At 34.2% G+C, this 24,265-nt stretch overlaps 1 protein-coding gene across 1 annotated transcript in view; it reads right to left on the reverse strand.

Moving 5' to 3' along the window:
• LOC126055693 (lachesin) overlaps window positions 1-24,265 on the reverse strand; it is a 76,084-nt gene that overhangs the window by 38,622 nt on the left and 13,197 nt on the right. Inside the window, exon 2 of the mRNA XM_064038907.1 lies at window positions 18,200-18,536. Within this exon, the coding sequence (XP_063894977.1) occupies window positions 18,200-18,314 (115 nt within the window). The 5' untranslated portion in view covers window positions 18,315-18,536. The remainder of the gene's footprint in view (window positions 1-18,199; window positions 18,537-24,265) is intronic.

The following is a 24,265-nucleotide window of genomic DNA, read 5'->3' on the forward strand; positions in this document are numbered from 1 at the left end:
TCGCGTATCCTTAACTTTGGTTATTATACGCTTGTCGACTTGAGCGATATGTTTTTGAAGTAATCAGTTTTCATTATGTACGCCCATTGTGAGGGAATTAGGTAAATGTTGTGAAGTACTTATTTGTAATTTGGGAGAGTTACCTACATCACTTTTGTGTGAAGGTTGAGATTATTATCATAAAAGGTAATATATCACTACAGGGCTTCTCTAAATTTAGTAACCAAATAATATCTATCGACATCATTCTATATCCATTACTTATAATAAGTATCTTAGTAAATATTTGTGTAAACTCGGAAATACTGTCATTATGTATATACATCATTACCATTATTTCCCCAACAAAAATAACTAAAAATAAACTGAGACGACACCCACAGCAGAAGAGCGCGGAAATAATTTGTTTAGACAGTCAAAACAATAAGTTCCGAGTTCTGGCAAACAATTTCGCAAAATAGATTCGTTTAGCCAAGATATTTCGCAGCTGTAAAGCTTTTTATAGCCGTTGATCCTGAATGAACGAATATTTCATCATTGATTTTAATCTTTATTAATATTAAAACGTTCATAACTTTGCTTTTAAGGTTAACAGCGTTAAGATTTTTAATAAGATTTTATACGACAGTTTAAGACTAAAAATTATCGGACCCAAAAAATTCTAAAAAGCTTAGTCTTAAAAAACGAACACAAAATAAGTTTCACCAATCTGATAATCGTGTAAATATGTGAAAAAAATTGTGTTAATTTTATAATTCTAATTAAGTACTTTCCTTACGTATTCTACTTCTGTTTGTTTCCTTATGATTACAAATAAAATTCGTTCCTTATGTAGCCTATCTACTTGTCGATATATTTTGGGTGACTTATTATGTGTAGCAATAATTTTAAGAGCATGAATTCTAGGTACAAGATACATTAAAATCCAATCCACTCATGTTTTCAAATCACCGATACACGGATAAAATCAGGCTTATTTCTATGAAAAGAATTTACCAGCGTATATTTCTTGACCCAAAAATGTATTTGCTTTGAAATAAAATTAGAAATACACACACCACGGGCTCTCCAATATCCCTTTGCATCGTTAGCAGCGCTTTCAATCGCTGGAGGCGTCGAAAATATCTGGGCCGATGTTCTGAAGCGCCATCTAATCTCACCTCTGATTGCTGACCGTTTCTCACTATTTTTACGACTCAATCCCCGTATCCGAGCGTGTTAAATTGTGGAGTCGCACTAAACCCTCCCTATTATTTGCTAACCTACTTGAATTAAAGGGTTTTATTAAATTTATAAGGGTAAAGCTACCTGCTATTTTGGAAGTATCGCCATTTGTCGAGATTGGTTAATTTGCTTTATCGGTAGATGACTTTGGAGTTTGGTTCTTTTGTATTTGGGATTTTTGTTGGAGATGTTAATCGCTTCAGGGCCTGTGTCTGAAATCCTAAAACAATTGAACCCAAACCTTTATAAATTATCTTGAGGACCATGATTAGTAGTAGCATTAAGCCTCATTTTTTTTCGACAACAAATCACCAGGAACCCATAACACATTAGAGTTGTACATAAACGCGATGTTTTTGGCAACAAAAGTGGGTCCAAGTGCTCCCAAATTGATATATCCGTAAAAATATTGTGACAGTTGTGTGTAAAATCTGTTAGCAGGTCATTTGTTAGCTGGTTGGAGACAATTCGGGGAACGTTTGGTGAAATATTTAACAGCGGTGGAATGAATGGTCGCCTTCAATGGCTCGTTCGTCCTGGTCTCGCGGCTCCCATCATCAATCAGCCTACACACTTTTCACTTCCATTTGGCTCGCTATTATTAGTAATGAAAGTATAGATTAATCATATTATCTATGTGTGTTAGTAAGAGGCTGTCTGTTTTTGCTAGAGTGTGTTGTTTTTTCAAACGATATGAAAACCAATTGCAAAAAAGCTTGGTTTTGTAAAAGGAAGTATACGTGCACTGAATATGAGAGAGAATAACTTTTTAATAAAGATAAAATTCCTCCTGTTTAAAGAATATACATATGTACAGACTATATACATTACACATTAATTCTTCCTCGGTACTTTGATTTTTGAATTCGTAATATTGGGATCTTTACTCAAAATCATGTAATTACAAAGTAGTTGAAGTTGACATAATCTGTGTAGTAGAAGTAAGCATGAAAGAATCAGTGTTACTAAACATAAAATAAAACTTCACACTTTTATTCTAGTTCAGTTCAGCCTCAAAAAATATTCCCAGCTATTTTTCAACCTCTGCCAACATTTGACAAAGGTTAATCCAAAGGTGACCAGGCTACGAAATTTGACGTGTCAGTAGGAACTATGGAGAAAACCTTTTGTGTTATCATGTTTTCGCCTGTTTTTGTCCCAGTTGTGTCATGTAAGCTATGTACACAATAGTAATTATGTGGTTGCTTCTGAAAAGGGCTCATTAACGACGACAAGGCGATCTTATTTCTTGGGAGATTCCTGCGTATGTATATATTGTTGCTATGTGATAATTGATATAGTTTCGGTAAAGAGAATGTGTGTCACCTACATATAGGTATAAAGTAGTATGTTGCATGGATTTCAAATAAGTCTGTAAGTCAAATTTTGAACATTTAACAAACCACTGTGTAGATTTTGGCAAAAAATACTTACAAAAAGTATTACTGTGTTATAAACCCAACAATTTCTTTTTAATTGAGAATCCACCGCAGCTTTACATCGAATCAATCAAGCCAAGTCGATCAAGCCATTCATCCATCAAAGACATAATCACCGAACAGACAAAATTCACACAATCAGAACCCACCAAAATCAGAATTCCGTCATTCAGCAATAATTTTCTATAATAAACGTCCCCGCCTTTGAAGTCCTGAATCGTATCAACACCCTCCATCATGTCCATCCGCTTCGTAATTAGGTATAGTGGACTACCAAAGGTAAATGGTTTCCAAAGTAGCTTGAATGGACCATTATTCGCGCTGAACAGGCAATCTATCACGTGCCGGAGCTTTCAACGACCCATAATGAATGTAGACCACGGTACGGTAGCGTAAATACTTTCCAAAAAACAACTCCAAGGATTTAGGAGAAACTTGGAGCCGATACTTGGAATTTCATTAGCTTAGACCTTAAACTTGGAACGAAGTACGGGACGAAGTGTTTTTCAGTTGCGATGATAAGCGTTTTCTTATGAAAATCAATTTTCTGTCGAGATTCTAAAGCTGGATTGAGTGTTAGGCCAAAATTAGGTATTGTCTGCAAAGTTGAGTATAAACTTGTTTACTTTCTTGATTAAATTGATTAATAGTCACAATATGCGCACAATGTTAGTCTAAAACAAAAACAAATGTTGTCATTGCATTGTGTGGTAAAAATAAAACAAAATTGAACATAAAGTGTGAGCTAGAATCAACGAATAAAATACGGAACACCAAAAATAAAATAATTGTGGTTTGTTACAATTGTATTCTACGCGCGTTTAATCGGGAGAACGAGAGTTTCGGAAACTGAATTGTTTTCAATTCTAGAGCCACTACTGTCTGGTATTGAAACAATTTATTCATGCGAATGATATCGATTCAAGGATCGAATCGAAACAACGGTCCGAAGAAATTACCCAACTATAATTGTAATTCAGATACTTGATCCATTTAAGCCCATAATGATTAAATTCAAAATCGAACTTTGTCTATAAATATTGGTTTGCCCCAGCCGTAATTGTGATTGCCAATTTAAAACGGAGTTTAGAAAACTCGATAAAGCCAGCCGCACGGTAGTAAAACTTATTTTCCATGTGATCTGGATCGATAATGGGACCCTAACGTTTATCCTTTGTGTTTTCAATGAGATTCTCTATATCGATACCGTTTACTTGGTATAAATTTATTCAAATTGCCAGGCCTAACCCAGATTTTAATCAAAGATAAATTCAGATAGTGTAAACAAAATAAAATATAAACAAGTAAATGGCGCACTGAGCCGCGACGGGAATATTTTCCACGCAAAATTATAAACAGCCATTCTATTAATATATTAATAATATCAAAGAAAGCACGGAATCCCATTTGAAAGTTTAGCCTAATATTTTGGTCTTTTGGCTTCAGATTTTTATTAAAAAACTGTGGTAACGGACGATTTTTTTGGTTTGAGTGCTTTCGCAAAACAGAAGTGAATTCCCAAAAGAGCTCGAGTACAGTACAAAATCAATATAGCATCGAGCCGCGAGGCAAAAGAAAATCGCATCCAATCCCCCGTTGAAAAAGCTGGCTGGTAAACCCTAGGACCGAGGGGCCCTTAAGCAAATTGATTCATGCTTTTGATGTTATTATTTGCGAATAGGAGTGTGTCATCTACGAGACTTATATGTATAAAATATCTGATAGAATCAAGCGAACTCAATTTTATTGAATAATATTCCATATAATTTTTATTTATTTTGCGGTTCATACCACAAAATGCCACAAAAACTATTGCGTTTATGGGAGCAATGCGCTCGGGTTATATTTCCAAATATTTGATTTATTTGCCCACAATAAAATGGAGTATTCAATGTGTACCTAAACGCATATAGGTATTTTTCATCAGCGATTCAAATAACTCAAATGTTTGAAAAATATAATGTGTGTAGTTTGCAATGTTTGTGAAATACGATACTGACTAGCATTAGTTAGATTCTATGAAACAAATTGTTCCACTATTAAAATTCGTTCGCAAAACGATACTCGTACATTTGAAAGAAACAAAGAAACGAAATCTGTTCTTCAACAAAATAAACAAAACACAACATTTCACAACTTATATTCTTTTTTAAAACCAGCAATCACATCGCTGATACTGGCTGTCAATAACCGAAAGAAGCCTATTAACCGAATCCCGCTTTCAATATGAAGCTTCTCTCACTCCCGGACGCATGAGGTCAGTAAAGCGGGCCGTTAGCCAGAATGGACTGTTGTTAGTTCGCGACAATGAGAGCGATATATCAGCCTGTGGCCTCCGCACTAGTGTAATGAACGCGATCAGTGGAGACAGATGGAACTTGTACCGTCATACGTTAATTTCGTCATCAGGCTGCAATCGATATGAACAGGCCAAAACATCGTGAATATAATTCCACATGATAACTATTTATGTAATCTAAAGCATTTGTATTAGAAAAATCCTCTAACTAAATCATGTTGCCAGGGGCTGGAGACATGACCCACTGGGTGACAGATGAAACTTTGTAGGTATCATCACCCGTTAATTTCGTCATCAACGAAGTAAATTAGTGCCAGGCAGTAATCGATATATTGAACCAGTGAGTGGCCTTTAATACTGTTAATCGAGTATTGGTAGAAAGAGGTGAATGAACTGTTGAGTATTAACAGTGTAGTATCGTGTAATATCGTAAAAATTCAGAAAAAATATTTTTTAAGTTTTTATAGAGGTAGAATCAATCTTGATAGGTTTATTTTAGCGATTACTAAGAAGCTACAAAAAACTTGAATGGCTTAACAGCGACCAAAAAAGTATCTAATCTTCGAAAAGAGTAAATAAAATCAGTACCTATATTCTCTTAATTAAACTGTACGTACTTCATCACAATAAAGGTAGATTATCTACAAATATAATAATTTACATGGCTTGTGTTTAATTTTTTACATAGAAATATTTGAATCACTGCACATAACCTACCTAGCTACCCTAATATCCCTAACCGGCAGTTACCTAGTATTGCGTACTCGTGAGGGTTTATGAAGATGCTGTGTTAAATGTGGCCGAACGCAGGCTAAGAGGCTAGCACTGTTACTAAGAGTTATAGATAATGCCTTTCTGTTCCAGAGTGGTAAGGATAATGGACGGTAAACCTAGCCATGTTTGGTGTGAATGGGGTAAAAATATGTAAGAATTATGCAGTTAACAGGAATAATAACATGTTTTTGAAGTACAATATTTACAGAACATACATCATACGTATTCAAATAGTATCTTATAAAAACATTATTTTTTTGATCGTACAATATAGTTACGTACCTACTTAGAAACAAGAATCAATTCCATTACTAAAAACTTGATCACGCACGAAGTCCACTTTCCTTTTAGCTTACATCATTAAATATAATATTTCCTGACAATTGCTTCAGATGAAAACAACCAGAAGCTAAATAAATACGCTAATATATAATGATCGATCTTAATTACACGTCGAAGTCCCTGGGTACTAGGCGAGCATATTAAACAGGTGGTCCCGGGTGTATTATGAATATCAATGACAGTCGTTACCGGTAGGCAAAAGCTTGAAAGTCTGACAGCTGCTTAATTACGGGAAATAAATTATTGCCTTATTAATTGCATTTTAATTACGATTGTTATTGTTGATTTATATCACTTAAATGTGTAGTATATTTTAGTTTCTCAATGTATGTAGGTAGAGGTTCTAATGCTTCTATCGAAAAGTAGTAAATAAAGCCAGTAAACTAAGGGTAATTTTGCTTGTAGTAAGAATACCACATTTTCAGTATCCATTCCGATTTTTTATTTTTGTGACGAATATAATGTGTTACACTGGAAAATTCCAAACTTAATAGCAATTATTTCGAAGCAGGTCTCCTTCCATAGAGTCCAATAAAATCTAACAATACCTAATTAATTCTATAATTATAACATGCAGTACCAAACATCTTCCCGTCTTAATTAGGAAAATTAAGTTTAATTAGGAAAATGGCGAGGTGTATCAAACACGTTCATTCGCGGAATGTAATCAATGTCATTAAACTCGATAATTAGTTCCAACTTGATGACGTCATTACAATCAGTGTCAGAATCCTGTTTGGAAACATGGAAATTCAGTTAAAATCGTGATATTGAATTTTATAACATCAAATGGCTGTAACTGTATGAATTGGCTATATTAGCTGCTATATTACCTACTTATACCTAATTCGACATTCTAAATGGACAACACAAATGAGAAAAAAAATGAAATTTTTTGAATAGAAATTATTAATGAAATATGCATCGCATGTTTTACACAGTCCAAACAAAATAATTTACTAATTAAACGTTACGTTACCAAAATTAGTGGAATACCTAACAGACAAATATTTTGTTACAACTATGAATGATTAACTAGTTACATATTTCTAATTCAGCAGCGGTAAAATAGCTTTAATATTCAAAACAGCACAAATAAACCAAGTTCATAATTAAGGGAAATTAACGAAATAGCCGCAGTTAAGTAGGTAGGTACGTTATCTTCTCAAGCGGTCTCTAAACGGCCACTTAGTTAACTACCCCATCACTTCTGCTGCACTATTTTACTGTGGCGTAAAGCAACTACGGTAATGAATGGACTTGTGTATTTTGAGAAGCCTAGCAACTATGTAAAAGATAAAATTAAGAAAAAAAAAACACAAAAATATGTTATATTTTTCTACATAGGTACTACCATTATGTAATCTGTGATACTACTGAAATGTTACAGCCTTTTTATCGTCCCACTGCTGGGCACAGGCCTCCTCTCACATAGAGAAGGATTGAGCATTAATTATTAATGAGTGATACTACTGCAAAACAAAAAAAAAAAAAAAAAATTCTATAATGATCTATCGTCAAACATATATTATATACCAAGCAAGCAGGTGAAACCACTCTGAATATTTTTATACATTATACTATGTATTTATGTTCCTAATCTAACAGTATACCAAATAAAAGGTTCTACATCGAAATTTATGTAATCAAAAATGCCGTATTAGGCACATTTTGCCCAGAAACAGAGCCCATGGCCGACTGGTTTATGTCTCACGTCAAATCGATTCCAAGATTGATGAGAACAGTGACAAAACCAAATTCAAAACGCCCATAACGACCCTTCGTAACTTTTTCTCTTAATAGATATAAATGGGCCCAGATATTAGAAAGAACGCTGTTTTACCTGATATTGAAACCACAAGAAGGGGAAAGTTTGTAATAAGGATATCCCTTTTGAAAGTTAATTTATTTTAACTCGTACTTTGTAAGCAATCGTGGTGGTGAGGTGGTATGATTTTGTAAAGTAGATGCAATTGAATTAAAGAAACATTTCTGGAAAAAAATGTAGTTTGGCTTTATTCATAGATACATTTCAATCATAAATTATCGCATTTTGTAAATATTGTTACCCACCCAAAACAAAAATGTGAAAGACTGCCAAGTTCGATAATATGGGAATGCTTCGCCTATAAAAGAAGTGAGATCTGAATAAGTACCAAGTTCCATACACATACCTCAGTTAAAAATAGTTACTTTTTAATGATGTTACTTGGCAAGTTTTCATACACCTTGTTATAAACCTACTAAACGCAATGAATCAAGTATTTAATTTTCTATTAAAACTTGCCAAGTAATCATCATTAAAAAGTAACTATTTTTAACTGAGGTATGTGTATGGAACTTGGTACTTATTCAGATCTCACTTCTTTATAGGCGAAGCATTCCCATATTATCGAACTTGGCAGTCTTTCACATTTTGTTTTGGGTGGGATTTCATTTATTTTTGTAAGGCTGTTTATTTTATTTTTTTCTTATGATTAAGTTAGTTAAGTAAATGTCTCATTTATACTATCTTTCAGATTTTTAAATATGCACTATGCTTCTTACAAAGAAATGAACTAGATTAACTAAATGGACTAGATTTACCAACTGACTGACATGACATGTTATCATATATTATGTTCGTGGATCAAAGTTACACATTCGTTATTTTCGAAAGTGACTCACACTTGGCCGTTTTCAGATTTTTACTTTGACTAAATACAAACCTTTGTAACGAATTTCAGATCGGTACGACCATTCGAAGATATATTATATAAATATAGATAAATTTAGTTCGTTTTAGTTCCTTAGGGGTATAAATTTACACTGGGTATTTTACACCTTCATTATTTTGAAACCGACTCACACTTGGCCATTTTCAGATTTTTTCCTTTACCTTGACATAAAGACCTACCTCCATGCCAAATTTCAAGTCAATACGACCATTGGAAGTGGTCTAGGTTTTTGATGAGTGAGTCAGTGAATCAGTGAATCAGTGAATCAGTGAATCAGTCAGTGAGTGTATAGTAAAAATAGCGATTTTCTGACGTCAATATCTCAAGACCTACAATAGGTATATTAATGAAATTTTGTATTTTAGATAAGTGAGGGGGTCTCAACAGATACTAGAAATTTGATATGCGTAAATAAAATAGATTTTGAGTTACAGGGGGGTCGAATTTGGCCCGAAATGGTTCGTGTAATATAACCCACGGCCGGTGTGTCGCTTTTTTTGCTCGAACTTGGCGGACACACTGCCGTGTGTCTAGATATCACATAGATGGCACCTTAAAAAGAATATCCTCTTAGTGTATAAAATATTTACCTACTTACGTATGTCATAATGTATTGTCAGGTTAAAATCTGTTATAGATAGTTCAACTCAGATTTGCGCGCGGCCCTATGTGTGCGTCGGCTTGTAAATATACTACTTTCATTTGTGTGACAGTGACGTCGTCCGAGCATGACGTGTTCTTATCGCTTTTTGTTATGGGTACAGTCGTTTACGAAAATACTAGTTATTCACGACTCAAAGCTTTTTATTATTAAATATAGTTTTTCATTATTTTCTCATACGTCTTTTCAAATTGACATTGACAGTATCTAAGAAATAAATAAGGTGAAATATCTAAGATGAATTAAATACTCCTTACATATTTTCAGGCTGGGGGTACGCGGACAATAAATAAAAGTGTGGACTAAGAATGTAAAAAGAGGTATAATCTAGTATAATAATGTAAACAAAATGTGTGGGGAATTAAAATAAATTAAATTGCTTCGCATAATGTCGACCAAAATAAGACGGAAATAATGAAACTCATAAATGAACGTTTAAGTCAAATTGATGAAGGAATGTGGGGTAATACTTGTCGACATGTACAAAAGAAAAAAGAAGAATACTATAGACATTTTGACATGGAGTCAGAATTTATAATTAGTAGCGTAGCGAAGCGAAGCGAAAGCGAGTAGTAGAGTAGCGAATCCGAAAATTCATCATTTGATTTTTCAAGTAGCGATTCATAATCATCCTACTATAATATTATAAACGCGAAAGTTTGTATGTATGGATGTATGGATGTTTGTTACTCTTTCACGCAAAAACTACTGAATGGATTTTAATGAAACTTTACAATAATATAGCTTATACATCAGAATAACACATAGGCTACAATTTGTAAACATATTGTTCGAAATACTAAACCTGCGCAGACGAAGTCGCGGGCACCAGCTGGTTATAAATAAATAAACATTAAATTACGTAATAACTGTTTTCCTTTAAACACCACACACTCCCATATAACCCCTAAATAACTGTATTGTACCCGACTGTACCTCTTGTCACGCACACAAAGTCACTGTATATGTACAAGGGTTACCCACACATAAGGCCGCGCGCACGACTGAGTTGAACTTACAATATCATCTTGTGGCTTAATTTCCACAATTTCTAGAAACGTTTCGTCATTCAATTTGGAAATAACTTTTTAAACATCATTACTTTGCATAGGTTTCTGAAGAAAATTCTTCGATTACATTGGATTAGATGAACGGTTTTGTTAGGGGTTCGATAAGGCGAACTTAATCAAGATATCTAGCAGATGGGATTCTTCTTAGAAACTACTACAATCAAGTGAAGCTAAACAATTTGATTGAAAACATTTTACCATACAAAATAATTACCTAACGAAGTTGGTATAGTACGCTATTATCAACTTTTTTGATTGATAAAGCAATTTATTTGACTAAACGTTACCTATTATAAAGTTAATGTTGCAATTCAAACAAATTAAAACTACAGTTTTTAATCAAATGGGAATATTTTAATTACGTGAACGACACAAACATAAAAACCAAATTAAAAAATTCTAAGTTCGTCGACTCATTTATTCATGGCCTGGTAACAAAAAAAAATAACAGCTACATTTTTATATTTTCATAAATAGGCTGGCAATGCAGCCAGCCTTTTGGGCACGATCCCAGCTGACAGCGATGCGGATGAATATTTTGATACCTAGTTTTAATATTTCCCTATTATAGATTAATATATAGTAAATAAAGATAAAATATAAGTTTATATTAATAGTAGGTGCCTAAAAACCGGACGAAAGATTTTGAGAAACAACATTTTTATATAAACACAAAAAAAATATTTTCGCAATGTCCAGAGTTAATGAACTGCCAAAAAACGTTCTAAGTAACTGAAATACAAAAGATGAAAGTAAAGCCTCCTTGCTTCAAACAACTCGTCAGAAATGTCGTGAACACAACCAGTAAATGTAAAACCTTAAAGTTTACAACCGCTTTGAAAAAGATTACGTGATTTTAATAAAGAGGTTGGTTGGAAAAATATTTTTGGACATATTTTGACGTACTGGCCATGTCGTAGAGCGATGGGCGGGAATGCAAAGTGGGTATCTAGGTATGACTTGCTTTTTGTGCGTCAGTTACATATACAGATACCGGCACGGATATTGGGCTCTCGGCGGAAGAGTGGGGATCGCTTTGCGCACCCGTACGCATAAGGCAATAAGGCAGTAAATCGCTTCTGCGCAGGTGAAGGTCATGGCTCGATATCCGTGCCGATAACTGTACCTCGTATTAATTTTGTTTAAATAGAATTACTTGTACCTCCTTTTCGAAATAAATAATTGGGCAAAAGCATAAACGATCAAGAAAAGGATGAGTAAATGAGTATGCTTACTTCTTTTATACTTATACCTATTGAATGTGCAACAAATATTACCAGTTAAAAAATGTGAACAAGAAATTCAATGAGAAATAAAATGATTAGAATTCTTGCGTTACATTAAACGCGCGCAAATTACAGTTACCCAACTTCCCCTCCGCAATAAAATAAAACAAAGCGCCTTCATAACAAATGATAATTAAAAATCATGTTTGCGTACTTTATCCTTAAACCGCGAGGGACTAATAACAATAAATAATATTGTGACGAGTTCATTAACAATATTGATGATACGACATTGGGAACCCGGCATGGGGTAATGACGTAATCGAATTGTACCCTACATCTGACGTAGTTCGCCTAGGGTAAGTGTAAAGTTACCCTTGTCAATACACGTTGGAAGAAAAAATAACAGAGATGACATGAAGATGGTAGGTCAAGCACCCTGTAGGTCAATGTAACGTACGGTAGGTGTGATTACTTACAAATAACGAGGCTTTGGGGTTCACGACCAATCTATCAAAGATTGGTCTTGATTGATTGTTCATTGTGTTTTGATAATAATGGGCTAGTTCTATAGAAGACGTGTAAAAGCGCAGGTCGTAATGTTCTTGACTCCTCAAAAACCCTACTTTCTTAGAAGATATTGCGTTATGACATCTCCACTGGTCATTTTGTTCTCCATGAATTGTACCCTACATCTGATGATGCAGCTTGCCTAGGGTAAACGCACGGTTACCCTTGATAATGGGTTCTATACAACGTTGGGGTGTTGCAGGGTGATTTATTACTCGCTAAACGGATTCACTGTTGAGCCGAAGATTTGCTGTATCGATGGACTAGGACCCCTCGAATCGGAGTTCTGTTTCGAGAATTGCATTCGCAGCCTGTTAAGGTCTCCTTTGAATTATGCATGGATCTGCAAATAATGTTAACAAAAGGACAAACTTGTTGCCACTTAGTAACTTTGTTAGTTATCAAACTATTAAAGTTCAAACAGGTCACGTTTTTAAATATGACCTCTTTGAAGCCCATGCGTTTTTGTGAAAATTATAGCTTAGGAATATAAAAGTTCCTAGTACCTTTTTGACACTGTTAATCTAAAACCCACTCCATTTATTTACGTGAGTTTTTTTACAGATTTCTCACAAAACATATTTAATTCTATAAAATAAACCTCAGCAGGTGGTGCTTCTCAAGAAATTCTAAAGCATATTAACAACGCTAACTGAGGGTAAATATATTCTAACAAACAGAACAGTTTTACAAAGTAATAGTTGTTCTAACACTAAAAGATAATGTTATTGCCGGAGCGCGATACAACATGCTGCGTTGTACAGTTAATTTTAAGAACAATTAGAGTATGAAATTAATACTGTAATGGTGGTACGCCGTTTATTGTGACTATTATGGTTGGAAAATTAAATATCATAATTGGCGAAAAAAGTTTCTTAATGTGGTTAAACTAGTTTAATCTAAGGGCAAGCGATATATTATCTGTTTTAGTTCAGCCTACTAAAAGTTTAAAACTATCAGGTTTCAAAAATATAAGTAGTCTGAAATGAACACTAAATTCATTCAAACTCAAGTATCCTAATAAGCATGAAACGGCCCGTCAACTTCAAGAAACATCAAAACACAAGTCTTCCCAAAATAAATAATCTTAATAACCAACGAATTTACTTTTACTTGACACATCTTCCATAACGAGGTCCATTTATTAAAACGCCTTGAAAAATCTCGCACGGGCATTTGATAAAAAAATCTGTGGCAATTTACTTCTGGAGCCAAAGTCTTTTTGACGGGACGGGAAAAATGATGAAGAAATAGCCACTTAGAACAACAATGGTGATTTAAAAACACAATAGAGATGCAGGGGACTGATGGATTGACAATGTGTGTGCGAGTAGGGATGTGACGAGAGATTTGCTCTTTTTTGTTTTGTTGTACAAATAATGGGCTTTTAGACAAGTGTTTGGTGTTGTATGTTTGGATAGGGTTTCGTTTCATATTTTTGTCTCAAAAAGTTGTTGCTATTTATTTTTTATGTAGACTAAAAACTTTTGGGACAATATCGGTTCGATTGTGTGTTTGGAAATAATTATGAAGTACCTATTGTGAAAATTTTTGCATGTGTCATCACTATCCCAAAACCTAAACAATGTCTTAATTGTTTCATACACGGCTCAAAGGGCACATAAATATTAATTGGCAATGTAATATCGACACCCCCCGCTAAGCTCTCGTGCGGCCCGTAGGGAGCGAAATGTGCAAACAATTAGAAAGGAGTCCTTTTTTGCGCCCTACACTAGGGGTGAGGCACAATGGCACTTTATGTCAACGACAGCTCGCCTCTATTTAAATGCGGCTGAGTCTATCTTGCACTAGACATCTGTTACTTTCACACCGACCGTAAATTATATTGTAATGGCACTGGGACAAAAAATGTAATCGGATTAACATTTTTTGGTATGATAAATGAAGCGGATTTTTGTTTTGCATATCTATATCCATACACCCCGTGATTATAAATTATTAGGTATTTAATAAATCCCCTCAAAGTATAACTTTTATCTTGAAGTCATTTCATGATGATAATTATTTGTCTATATCAAGTGTGAGCATAAGACATTTGTATGCGATGGCGTTACTTAGTGTTTGACAAGAGACAACAATCTATAGTTGTATGCATTAATTGTAAGTTTACACAGTCTACTTAGCTAATTATGTACTTAAGTGAGGACATTGTGTTTAGTTAAACAACAATGAGTAATTTAATGGAGTCGCTTATTCCTTATAATGGTAAGGATCCGTTCAGTTTTATAAAGAAATACAAAACGCGAGATGAAACTTACACTATGAAGGATTAATCACATTCAACCGATTCCAACAATATTGTTCAGCTCAGCACAAAGAAGGGAGACACGTTCGCGCGCGTATGTAAATCGATTCAAAAGATTCTTTTGATAACGGTCTTTTGTAAAAGCTGAAGTACGACCTAAAGTCCCATTTTTCTCCTAAATACATAAGCAGTGGCAATCGGAAAACTCAACGCGGGATCCACTCTGCGTGAACCTATTCGATCTCATGCATTTAAATTCAGAATTAGTGGAAAGCCTTGCCGCAGACCGACTTTTTTCCAAAGGTGAGCAAGCTATTCCTCGGATTTCTATCTAATACCGCTTTCATTGAGAACGTGATTGATTTAATGGCTTTTTGTATACTGTAAAAACTTTATAATTCGACTTCGCTCTCAGAAGTGTCAAAACGAAAATAAAACACTGTTTTTGTTTGAGAAGTTTCTAGCTTCGAGACCGGTAACCGCATCTTTCCATTTTACAAAAGACGTGGTGTGACAACATAAATAATCTATACGAAGACAGCCCGGTGTGTGGCAGGCAGAAAAATGTATCTGGGACATAAAAGGATGGTGGAGGCCGGTTCGTTACGTTTTGTCGGTCCCAGGGGCGTGCCTTGCGCGGTGGGCTACTAGCACTGGTACATGAATGTTTTATGCTAGCGTCACAATTCAGATTTGTATCCACTAGTGAAGTCAGTTTATGGGGCACTGTTGTCCCACGTCGGGCAATAAAGGGGCGTGTTTATTGTTTTTCGTATTGCGAGTTCAAGGTTTCAGCCTCTTCGGCGCTATTTTATTGGTCCTAAATTGAGCTATAAAGTGGTGCTATGATTAAGTATAGCGCTTTTAGTGACGAATATTTGATGATGACTTTTATTTTATTTTAATTATAGGAGATAAAAATACATATACCTAAGTTGTCTGGTGTACTTTGCGATGATCAAGTCCAGCTCAAATGTAGCATATTTGAGTAAATACACCGTGATAACGACATATTCACAATGTAAGGATACACCATTGTGAAAAAACCCCATAAGATTTTCCGGGTCAAGGCTTTATTACGGAAGATATCCTATTTTCCACGAAAAATATATGAATAACAAAGCTGACATTGTGCCCAAAATAGTGTCTATATCTTCAAAGAAATACGTCACTTTATTCCACCTGTAGCTAATTAAATAAGCCTCTCGAATAGTAAGTAGCAATAATTACCTACAGGTATACCAAGATTAAAATTAATTAACCTTTCAAACAAAATACCGCATAAAACAATTTTAGAATTAATAACAATAAACAAGATTACAGTAGCTACCTGTCTAATAAAGGGTTATAGTCATACATTGCCTATATTGCGGAATGTAACGAACCCTTCAATTATAACTATTTAATATAGCTACATACATAACTACATAGTATATGTCATTCCATGCAAAAATGTACCTTATGGACTTTGACGTTTAAGTCGTTTCGAAATACAAAATGCAGGAGATTTGCTTAGAGTTATTGAAACACAATGTCGTAAGTGCCAGTGCACATAAGGTTCCTTTTAGCGTGGACTGATACATATAGATATATCCTCTCTATTTATGTACTGGTTGATTGGATGTGTTAATTTGAGGTATTGTTTCCAAAGATTAAAGCTGTATCCCATGTGACCTTTCTTTGATAGTACCCTTGTTTAATTGTGCCTATTAGCCGCGGCTGTCCAAGAAATGTTAAAATGTTATTGATATTTTGAATGTTTTAACTGTGATTTGTGTTTGTTTTGAATGTTTTAGGAGTCTGTAATTGTCACAGGAATAGTAAACCAATAGTAAGAATAATTTACACATAAAAAGGGTAACAAATAAAAGTGTTATTAATTTGAAGACAAGCGACAATCTAGAGCTTACGCTTAGTTTACCATACCTATAATGAGTACCGAACCGATAACTGATACCAAGTATAATTTTATCAGAACATTATGAAATAACAATATTTTCTTTACATTTTATTTTATTATTTCATTTAAATTCAACAGTGTTAACATTCCATCAGAAAAAGAAACACAAAATAAAAAGACTACAAACGAGCTTCCAAGCGAGGCGTAATTATTATACATTTTATTAAATTGTTTGAGTATTATTCAACGTGTAAAGGCAGACATTTTAATTTCCTTTCTGTATCGTGTATGATAAAAGTGTAGCAATTAGTATCTGTTATTCTCGAAAAAGGGGTAGCATTGCGTGAATATAAATCTGGTATTATATCAACAAAAGTAATGAACATTTAAGTCAGTAACTTAGAATTGTTCTGAATACTGAATATTTTCGATGGACTGAATATCTGTCTTTCGAAATATTTTAACTTAAGTCTAGTTAAAACAATAGGTATCCTATAAATATCATAACAATTGAACCAGATATTTTATTATTTTTTAAATATCCACGTTCAGGTCACAGCTTTAGTTTATACTATAAAGGATGTAAACTAAGCCAACCTCTCGACCCACTCACATTTGCAATGATATGAAACATATTCCGCACTTACATTTTATGTGAAAAACCCTAAGATCCCACGAGACCCAGGCCACCTACATCTGGCTAACATCAGTAGTAAACAAATAAAATAAATATCAGTCACACGTGTGCGAGAAATTACTTCAAATCTGGCACTAGGCTCCCAGACCATACATACAAAATATGAGATTTTTCCTACACTCTGTAGGAAAAACGTATAAATAACGGATAAGGTTTTTTGCTGTCCGGGGTTAAAACATTTGTGATATGAAGGACACCTCAACTGGTTTATGTCTACATACATATGTATGTATTCATATATATTCATATGTGAGTGAGTGAGTTGTTACGCTCGTGGCATGTAGAACATGTTTTTCCTAGAGATTACAGTCGTGAAAAAAAAGATTACGTGATTCACAAAATTGTTATGTTACATGCCGCTGTAATGGAGTGTTGCTCTTGTAATTTAAGAGTTTACATTAAGGAAAAGGGGTAAATAATTATAGAATTAAAAAAATAAATTTACCTAACCGAAAAATATTTTACATTTAAATTAAATATAGGTTGTATTGAACTAACAAAAAATTTTACGGGTGAGCAGATTAGCCATGTTCTATGAAATAAATGTTTTTCAATCGGCTTCTAATAATAGAAAAACAAAGGAAACCCCCAATATCCGCAGTCCTGAAAGAGCTCTATTTTTAGAAATCACGCCAACTTTTAGATTCATGAAACAATGGTCAGATCAAAGGTATAAGTAACAAAACAAATAGAAGCTTTACTTTCTACTTTTTAATACACCTTGTTTTTCATTGAACGTTTCAGAACGAATCAATAGGTCCATTAGTCGACCGAAGTCAAAGTATTTTCGTCACGAAAAACAAAGCCGTCACGGGAGCAAAACCAATTATCTCAGCTTCAACCTTAACCTATCGAATCGAAATAAAATGTAGAAAACACCAGCCGGATGATTGGTGATTACTTTTCCTCACCGCAAACCTATCAACTTCCAAATTGGAGGCAACGTAATAACTTCTCGTCGATTCGAAATAAACCTTGTGACGTGTTCAGTACATTGAATATACGTGATATTACCTTTGGTACTCTCGACGACGCAGTCTATCCTCCAGAGAAGAAGGGCCGCGTATACCGTAAGTAGCATCTTGCCACCGCGGGAACAGAATAATTCACTTTTATGGCCCATCTTCATACACAGCCAAATTTTCGGCAATGCCGCCCTTTATAGGCGAAAGTGGAAACATCACAACACCACTTTGTAGCGCGAAACAAAAGTCGTAGCGAACTGAGCGTTATGCGGCGGCGGCGAGTAACACTTTTACTGCAGCAAATTTATATCGCGCGACAAAAGTAATTTCTGTAGTATACGATGCATTGACACTGGCTTCCGTTTTATATTTCTTTGTTGTTTTATCTGTAACAAAAGAAAATGGAGTTAGAGGCTGTTTGTTGAATTTTCGCAGTTTAAATCGATTCATTGGGTGCAACACCACGGGTAACGTAGCGTAGTGTTTGACAAAGCGTCAGGCCGAGGTTTAAATGGCGTATCGAGTGTTACGGAAGCTTGGATATAAAAAATAAAAATAAAGGTAAAGTTAGATGAAAAGCAAATACCTTTACCTCACTTATAATACAAAACCGTATTCACGGAACAACATTTTTAAAGTCTAAAAGTCATCTTTTATGTAGGAATAGCTCTTTCGTTATCAAAGGAATCTCTACATGGAACCGCCATTTAGTGAAGGAATCCTATTACTGAAAAGACGCTTCTTTCAGAAATAGTTTTATTTCACTATAGTGCTACATACATGTTTACTTGTATTACAGAGTATTTACTTAGTAACGTTACTCAACAAATTATTTTCCAAATCTAAATAAAATAATTACGTGAATCATTTTTGAAGCAAAGTTGAGATTATATTTAAAGCAGTTTTTGATTTCGAAGTTTGTTTCACAATTTAAAAGGTCAATGTTTTTTTTTTTCTCAAAACATTACGTACCTAAAAGTAAAAGTAAATACCACTTAAACCCGCAGCATACTATTTCAAAAGGTTAACTTTCTCAAGTAACTCCAGTTACGGCATTTTCACGTAAGTATAAATTAAATTTAAAATTAAAAACTAAAAAGATTTTCTCCACTTTATATTTAAATGGCGTTTGAGAGAAGGTACTTGAGGATATTAAAGGTAAAAGGAGCGTAGGACTGCAAGCTCGACATACTTAGAGCGCTCCTTAAGGATCCTTCAGTGATATGCCACTTGTCTCGAGGAAGCTCATATCTTTACCTAAATTATGTATTTTATAACCTTAATATGGAGTAAAGTACGCTTTATAGTGTGTGTTTCATCACAATTTCATTAAAATACATACTTATTTCTCAGTCTCCAGTTTTACTTTTATCTGAAGTGAATGTTTGAAGTTTTGACAGCATTTTTAAACTAATGTATTTATTCCTCAAAAATAAGTTAATAGATGATTGAAAATCGGTCCTAAGTGGAACAATATTTAGCACAGATTTAGATTATATTAATATTCAATTTTAGGTAGATCTTGCTTGAATTGAATTGTAAAAGTTTCAGCACTGCAACTTTACGAAGAAAATTCTGCATAGTTAATAAATTAAACAAGTGGATAATCCGAGAACAAAATGTAAGTAAATTAAATAGTTTTGGTATACCGAACCACTTAATTTAGATTATTAATTTTGGCTTACAATTTAAGGGTAAGTTCGGTAGCAAACTATTAGTACCACAAAATTCGAAAATCCTTACATTCTTAGAATCGCACCCATATTCCTCACTTCATAATTAAAGTGTAACTTAAATTAATAAAGTACTTTATTAAGTACTTCAGCTACATAATTAAGTTCGTTAATTAAGATTATGAAGGATCTTAAACTTTTAGTAACAATAGCTGAAACTAGCTAGATCTAATTAAAATTAGCGTTTAGTTAGTGAAATATTTGCGAAGAAAACTAAGTTCTCTGACTAATCAAAAGGTAGATTAAAGAATAATTGCTAAGTTTTAGGCATTTATTACAATATTTAATGAAGATTCTAAGAGACAGAGTAGAAATAAAATTAGGGACTGAATAAAAAAACAGTCCTGGAAAGCAGCTTTATTAAATATCTAGGCAGGTAGGTACTGTAAGATAAATTTCAAAAAATACATTAAACAAGTACACGACATTAGATAATACTTACTGTACTTATAGGAGTAGAGTTACCATATTGTTCAAAAAACATAGTCGTTTAAGTCTACAGGTATACCTTATCTATTTTAAAACACACACAATTTTCTTCTAAAATACTACATATTTTATTATCTCACTCAAATGCAACTGCTCAAGATTATAACATAAACGTCACATAATTTCTCCGACGAATGATAAATGTACGATAACGACGATTGCTTTCATATTTTGTATGACATTTGTCACTCAATGCAAGGAAATGAAGTATGGATGTATGAACAGTTAATGTATGCTCGTTTGGTCCATGAGAAAGTAATATGCAGCATATGTTTAATATAATAAATAGAAGAGGAAAGGAAATAGGTAGTTGTTCTAAAATTATTGACGTGTCTTACCAACTGAGCAAACTGTAGTAATTCTTTCTATACGGATTAATTTTGACATGCGTTGTAGGTTTCTCATACTTAAGCATGTTGTATTTAAGCTTCTAGTGCTTAATGGATTTCAGATCGAATCGCGCGATAATGATCATAGAATCAATTACGTTTAAAAAAAAAATTCTGTCGAATTGGTTAATATTGAAAACTGTACCTAATCTATTTTCATTACCAATGCTTTGAAATAAATCTGTTAATTTATACTTCACAACATCAATATTTGATTTAATTAGCTAATTACTAAATTATCTGAATCTATTTATCAACCATTTTCCAATACGAAAAGCACATTAGTTGATAAATCATACATCAAAATTAGTACCAAATTATTGACTAATAACTTGACTGACACCCTATTACTAACAGGTATCACTTATAAAACGATACATAACTCATAATAATTCAACTCACGAGTTATATTTTACCGTCACTAGTTTCTAATATATCAAGTTTCAATGTAACTTGGTAACAGAATAAAAGTAAGAAGAGGCGAGTTCCCAAGGGATCTATTCTCGTGCCGACGGCAAGGGACGGTATTCTTAGATGATAATTAACTCTTTATGGGTAGGGACATCTGTTTACGAAGCTGCCGTACAATATTTATAGGAGACCCGGCGAGACTTGTAATCTAAAATGCTGTGCTATATTTTTATCGGGCTGAGATTTTTAGGAAGTAATTTTTTTGGGCTGTGATTTTTTCCGTATAAGTTGGATTACAATGTTTCTATTAGATCAACGATCATTACAGAATTAATTGCATCTAAATAGTGTGTAATAGACTGAAAAAGTGTGTAATAGTGTTCACTATTTAGGTACAAACCATTACACAGTTAAGTAAAAACTTTTAATTAACATCTATCTCTATCCAAACCAAGCACACAATCTGTTCAAAACATCAGCAACAATCTACAAACTAATCTAATCTAATTAACACAACAGAATTATACGTTTAGACCAACAGGGATTGGTAATCTCCGCCAACCCACCAGGGATGCGTCAAGATAAGTTAGCAACTAGAAACGGTAAAAAACACACGTTCGTAATAAATTCCAAGCGTATCCATGTCTGGGGGGCTGAAGTAGTGGGTAGTGCGGGTAGTGCCATCTGCTGCAGTATAAACTATCCGTGTACACATTCAGTATTAAATGTACAAGAATTTGTGGGATAGCTAGTGCACATGCGGTGAAATTGAAATCTATGTTTAGTTTAGGTCTTTGACTTGGTATGTTCTCATTGCTTTATTTTCTATACGGATATGTGTTTATTATTTATTGGTATGATATCCTCTTGTGGTTTTATTGGTTGGTTGGTGTTGCGCATTTGTTGTTTGTTCCTTACTGCAACATTCTGTGAATTGAGACAACGATCAATAGTCAACGATCTCAAATGAGATTTAAAATTATCAATGCCAACACCAATATTCTAGGATTCTAACCTTGATTTTGAAATTAATGTTTTACTATCTCTCTAACATACTAAGCATAGACACAGCAATGCATTTGAATGATATCTACTCTGCTTTTAAGTACACTCAGTATAATGCGCTAATTTTCTAACATAAAAAAAACCTACCATAAATGCAAGCCTTAACGCCCGCATCGTTACGCAAAATGGCTTGTTTGAAGAGGGATTACATTGCAGCTTTGTAGCATACATAATAAATCTGCTTCATTAGCTGTACTCGTAAGTTTGTCCTTCAAACTAACTACTCTTAACTAATTCACTTATGTAATGGCAACCATCCATTATCCAGCCTTTGTTACTTTGTGATCGGTTAATAAATAAAAATGCCGACGCTCTTTTGGGTAAGTACTCTAATTGAGTTGGGTTTCGTAGTATTGGTGATGTGTGGGACTGGGAAAATACATCTAATCTTACTTAATACGCAGGAAGTTATAGTTATATAGGTAGTTGTAGTAAGATAGTTTATTTTTTTATTTTTTGAAGAATTAATAAGAATAACGTCGGTGCCAATTTCGCTATTGTTAGCAATTTTGTAGTTATTCTAAAAGAACCATGCAAAAAGTCTCAAAATCATGTACAATTATGAAGACCCAATTTTTTCTTACAAATCATAATTTTCGCGTACGAAATAATCATTCCCGATTGGCCATTTCTTAACGTGCCCACGATATAATCTATTTACAGCATTTACTTACCCTTCTTCTAAATACGACATAAAAATGGCTCAATCAAGGATTCATCCATTTCCTATAGAACCCCAACAAACTAGAAATAGACGAAGAAAATCGAAAAAGCGTGGCCATTAGGAAAGTAATTAGTATTGGATGCGAAGGTTCCCAAACTGATAAATATTGCAAAGGTTAATTCGCTAGTAACAGAAGTTTGTCTTTACGTACGTACTATAAGATTCATAGGTATGCGATGGAACGTATTTCATTCCGTACATTGTGTTAAGTAAAAGATTTTCTTGTATGAGACTGCTTGAGTTACTAGGGTAGCTAAAAAACGTTGTGTGAAAATTACATCTTGTAAAAATGTAGCGTTTAGTGCTTCTTTCTGTCTAGACTACCGGTCACTGTATTATTGTATCTGTAATTAATATATAATGTGCCCGCTAGTTAAGCTACTGCAATATTTGTCTTTCCTTTAATAGATTTCAACTTTAACGTGTGGGTTTAATTTTCTGTAAATACTTCAAAGTTCGCGCTCAGATTCTTCACACACTTATAAAAATAGTATTCGAAAAACATCAAACCATATCAAACAGTTCATTTGTTTACCAAGAACGGTTTTACAGGTTGCTGTACGATGGTGCCTAATAAAAAGTGGTGACCACATATGAAAATAAAGTTCTTTGGTTGGATTCTTAAAAGGCAAAAGACGTTAAACTACTGTCGTATGACGGATATAGCTTGTTAGCTTGTAAAACCTCAATTAGTTAACCGCTAGTAGTGGTGCTATGAATTGAATTGGCTCAATTTAAATCTCCTGACCTTAAACCTAAATAAAACCTGCTACATCCCGTTCGCTATTAGGCGACAGACCGCACCGTCCATCAGTTTCTCTATCACTGCCCACTCATGCCTAAATCGACCAGCACCGTGCCAATGTCCAGCACTTCCTAGAAGTGACAGCGTAAAGTATTTGGGAGTTCACATAGATGGCGGACTGACATGGAAAAAACAAGTGGACACTGTCACGACTAGAACCCTGCGCCTCATACACACATTTAAAAACCTCCGTAACTCTGCTACTGCTGACATATTAAAAATGGTCTACTTTGCATTATGCCAATCGATCATAGGTTATTGTATCTCTGTATGAGGTGCTGCAACAAAAAGTCACATTTTGAGGGCAGAAAGGGCACAAAGAGCTATACTAAAGGTAATGACAAGGAAGCCTTTTAGATACCCAACAGCTCAACTGTACGCGGACTGTAAGGTTCTTACAGTCCGCCAACTGTTCGTGCTTCAATCTGTTCTTAGGAAACACACCAGTCTTCAGCCGTCAAATCCAACTAAGCGAACAAACCTTCCCTCAGGCTCCCAG

This window comes from Helicoverpa armigera, chromosome 17, assembly GCF_030705265.1.
Source record: "Helicoverpa armigera isolate CAAS_96S chromosome 17, ASM3070526v1, whole genome shotgun sequence".
NCBI lineage: Eukaryota > Metazoa > Arthropoda > Insecta > Lepidoptera > Noctuidae > Helicoverpa > Helicoverpa armigera.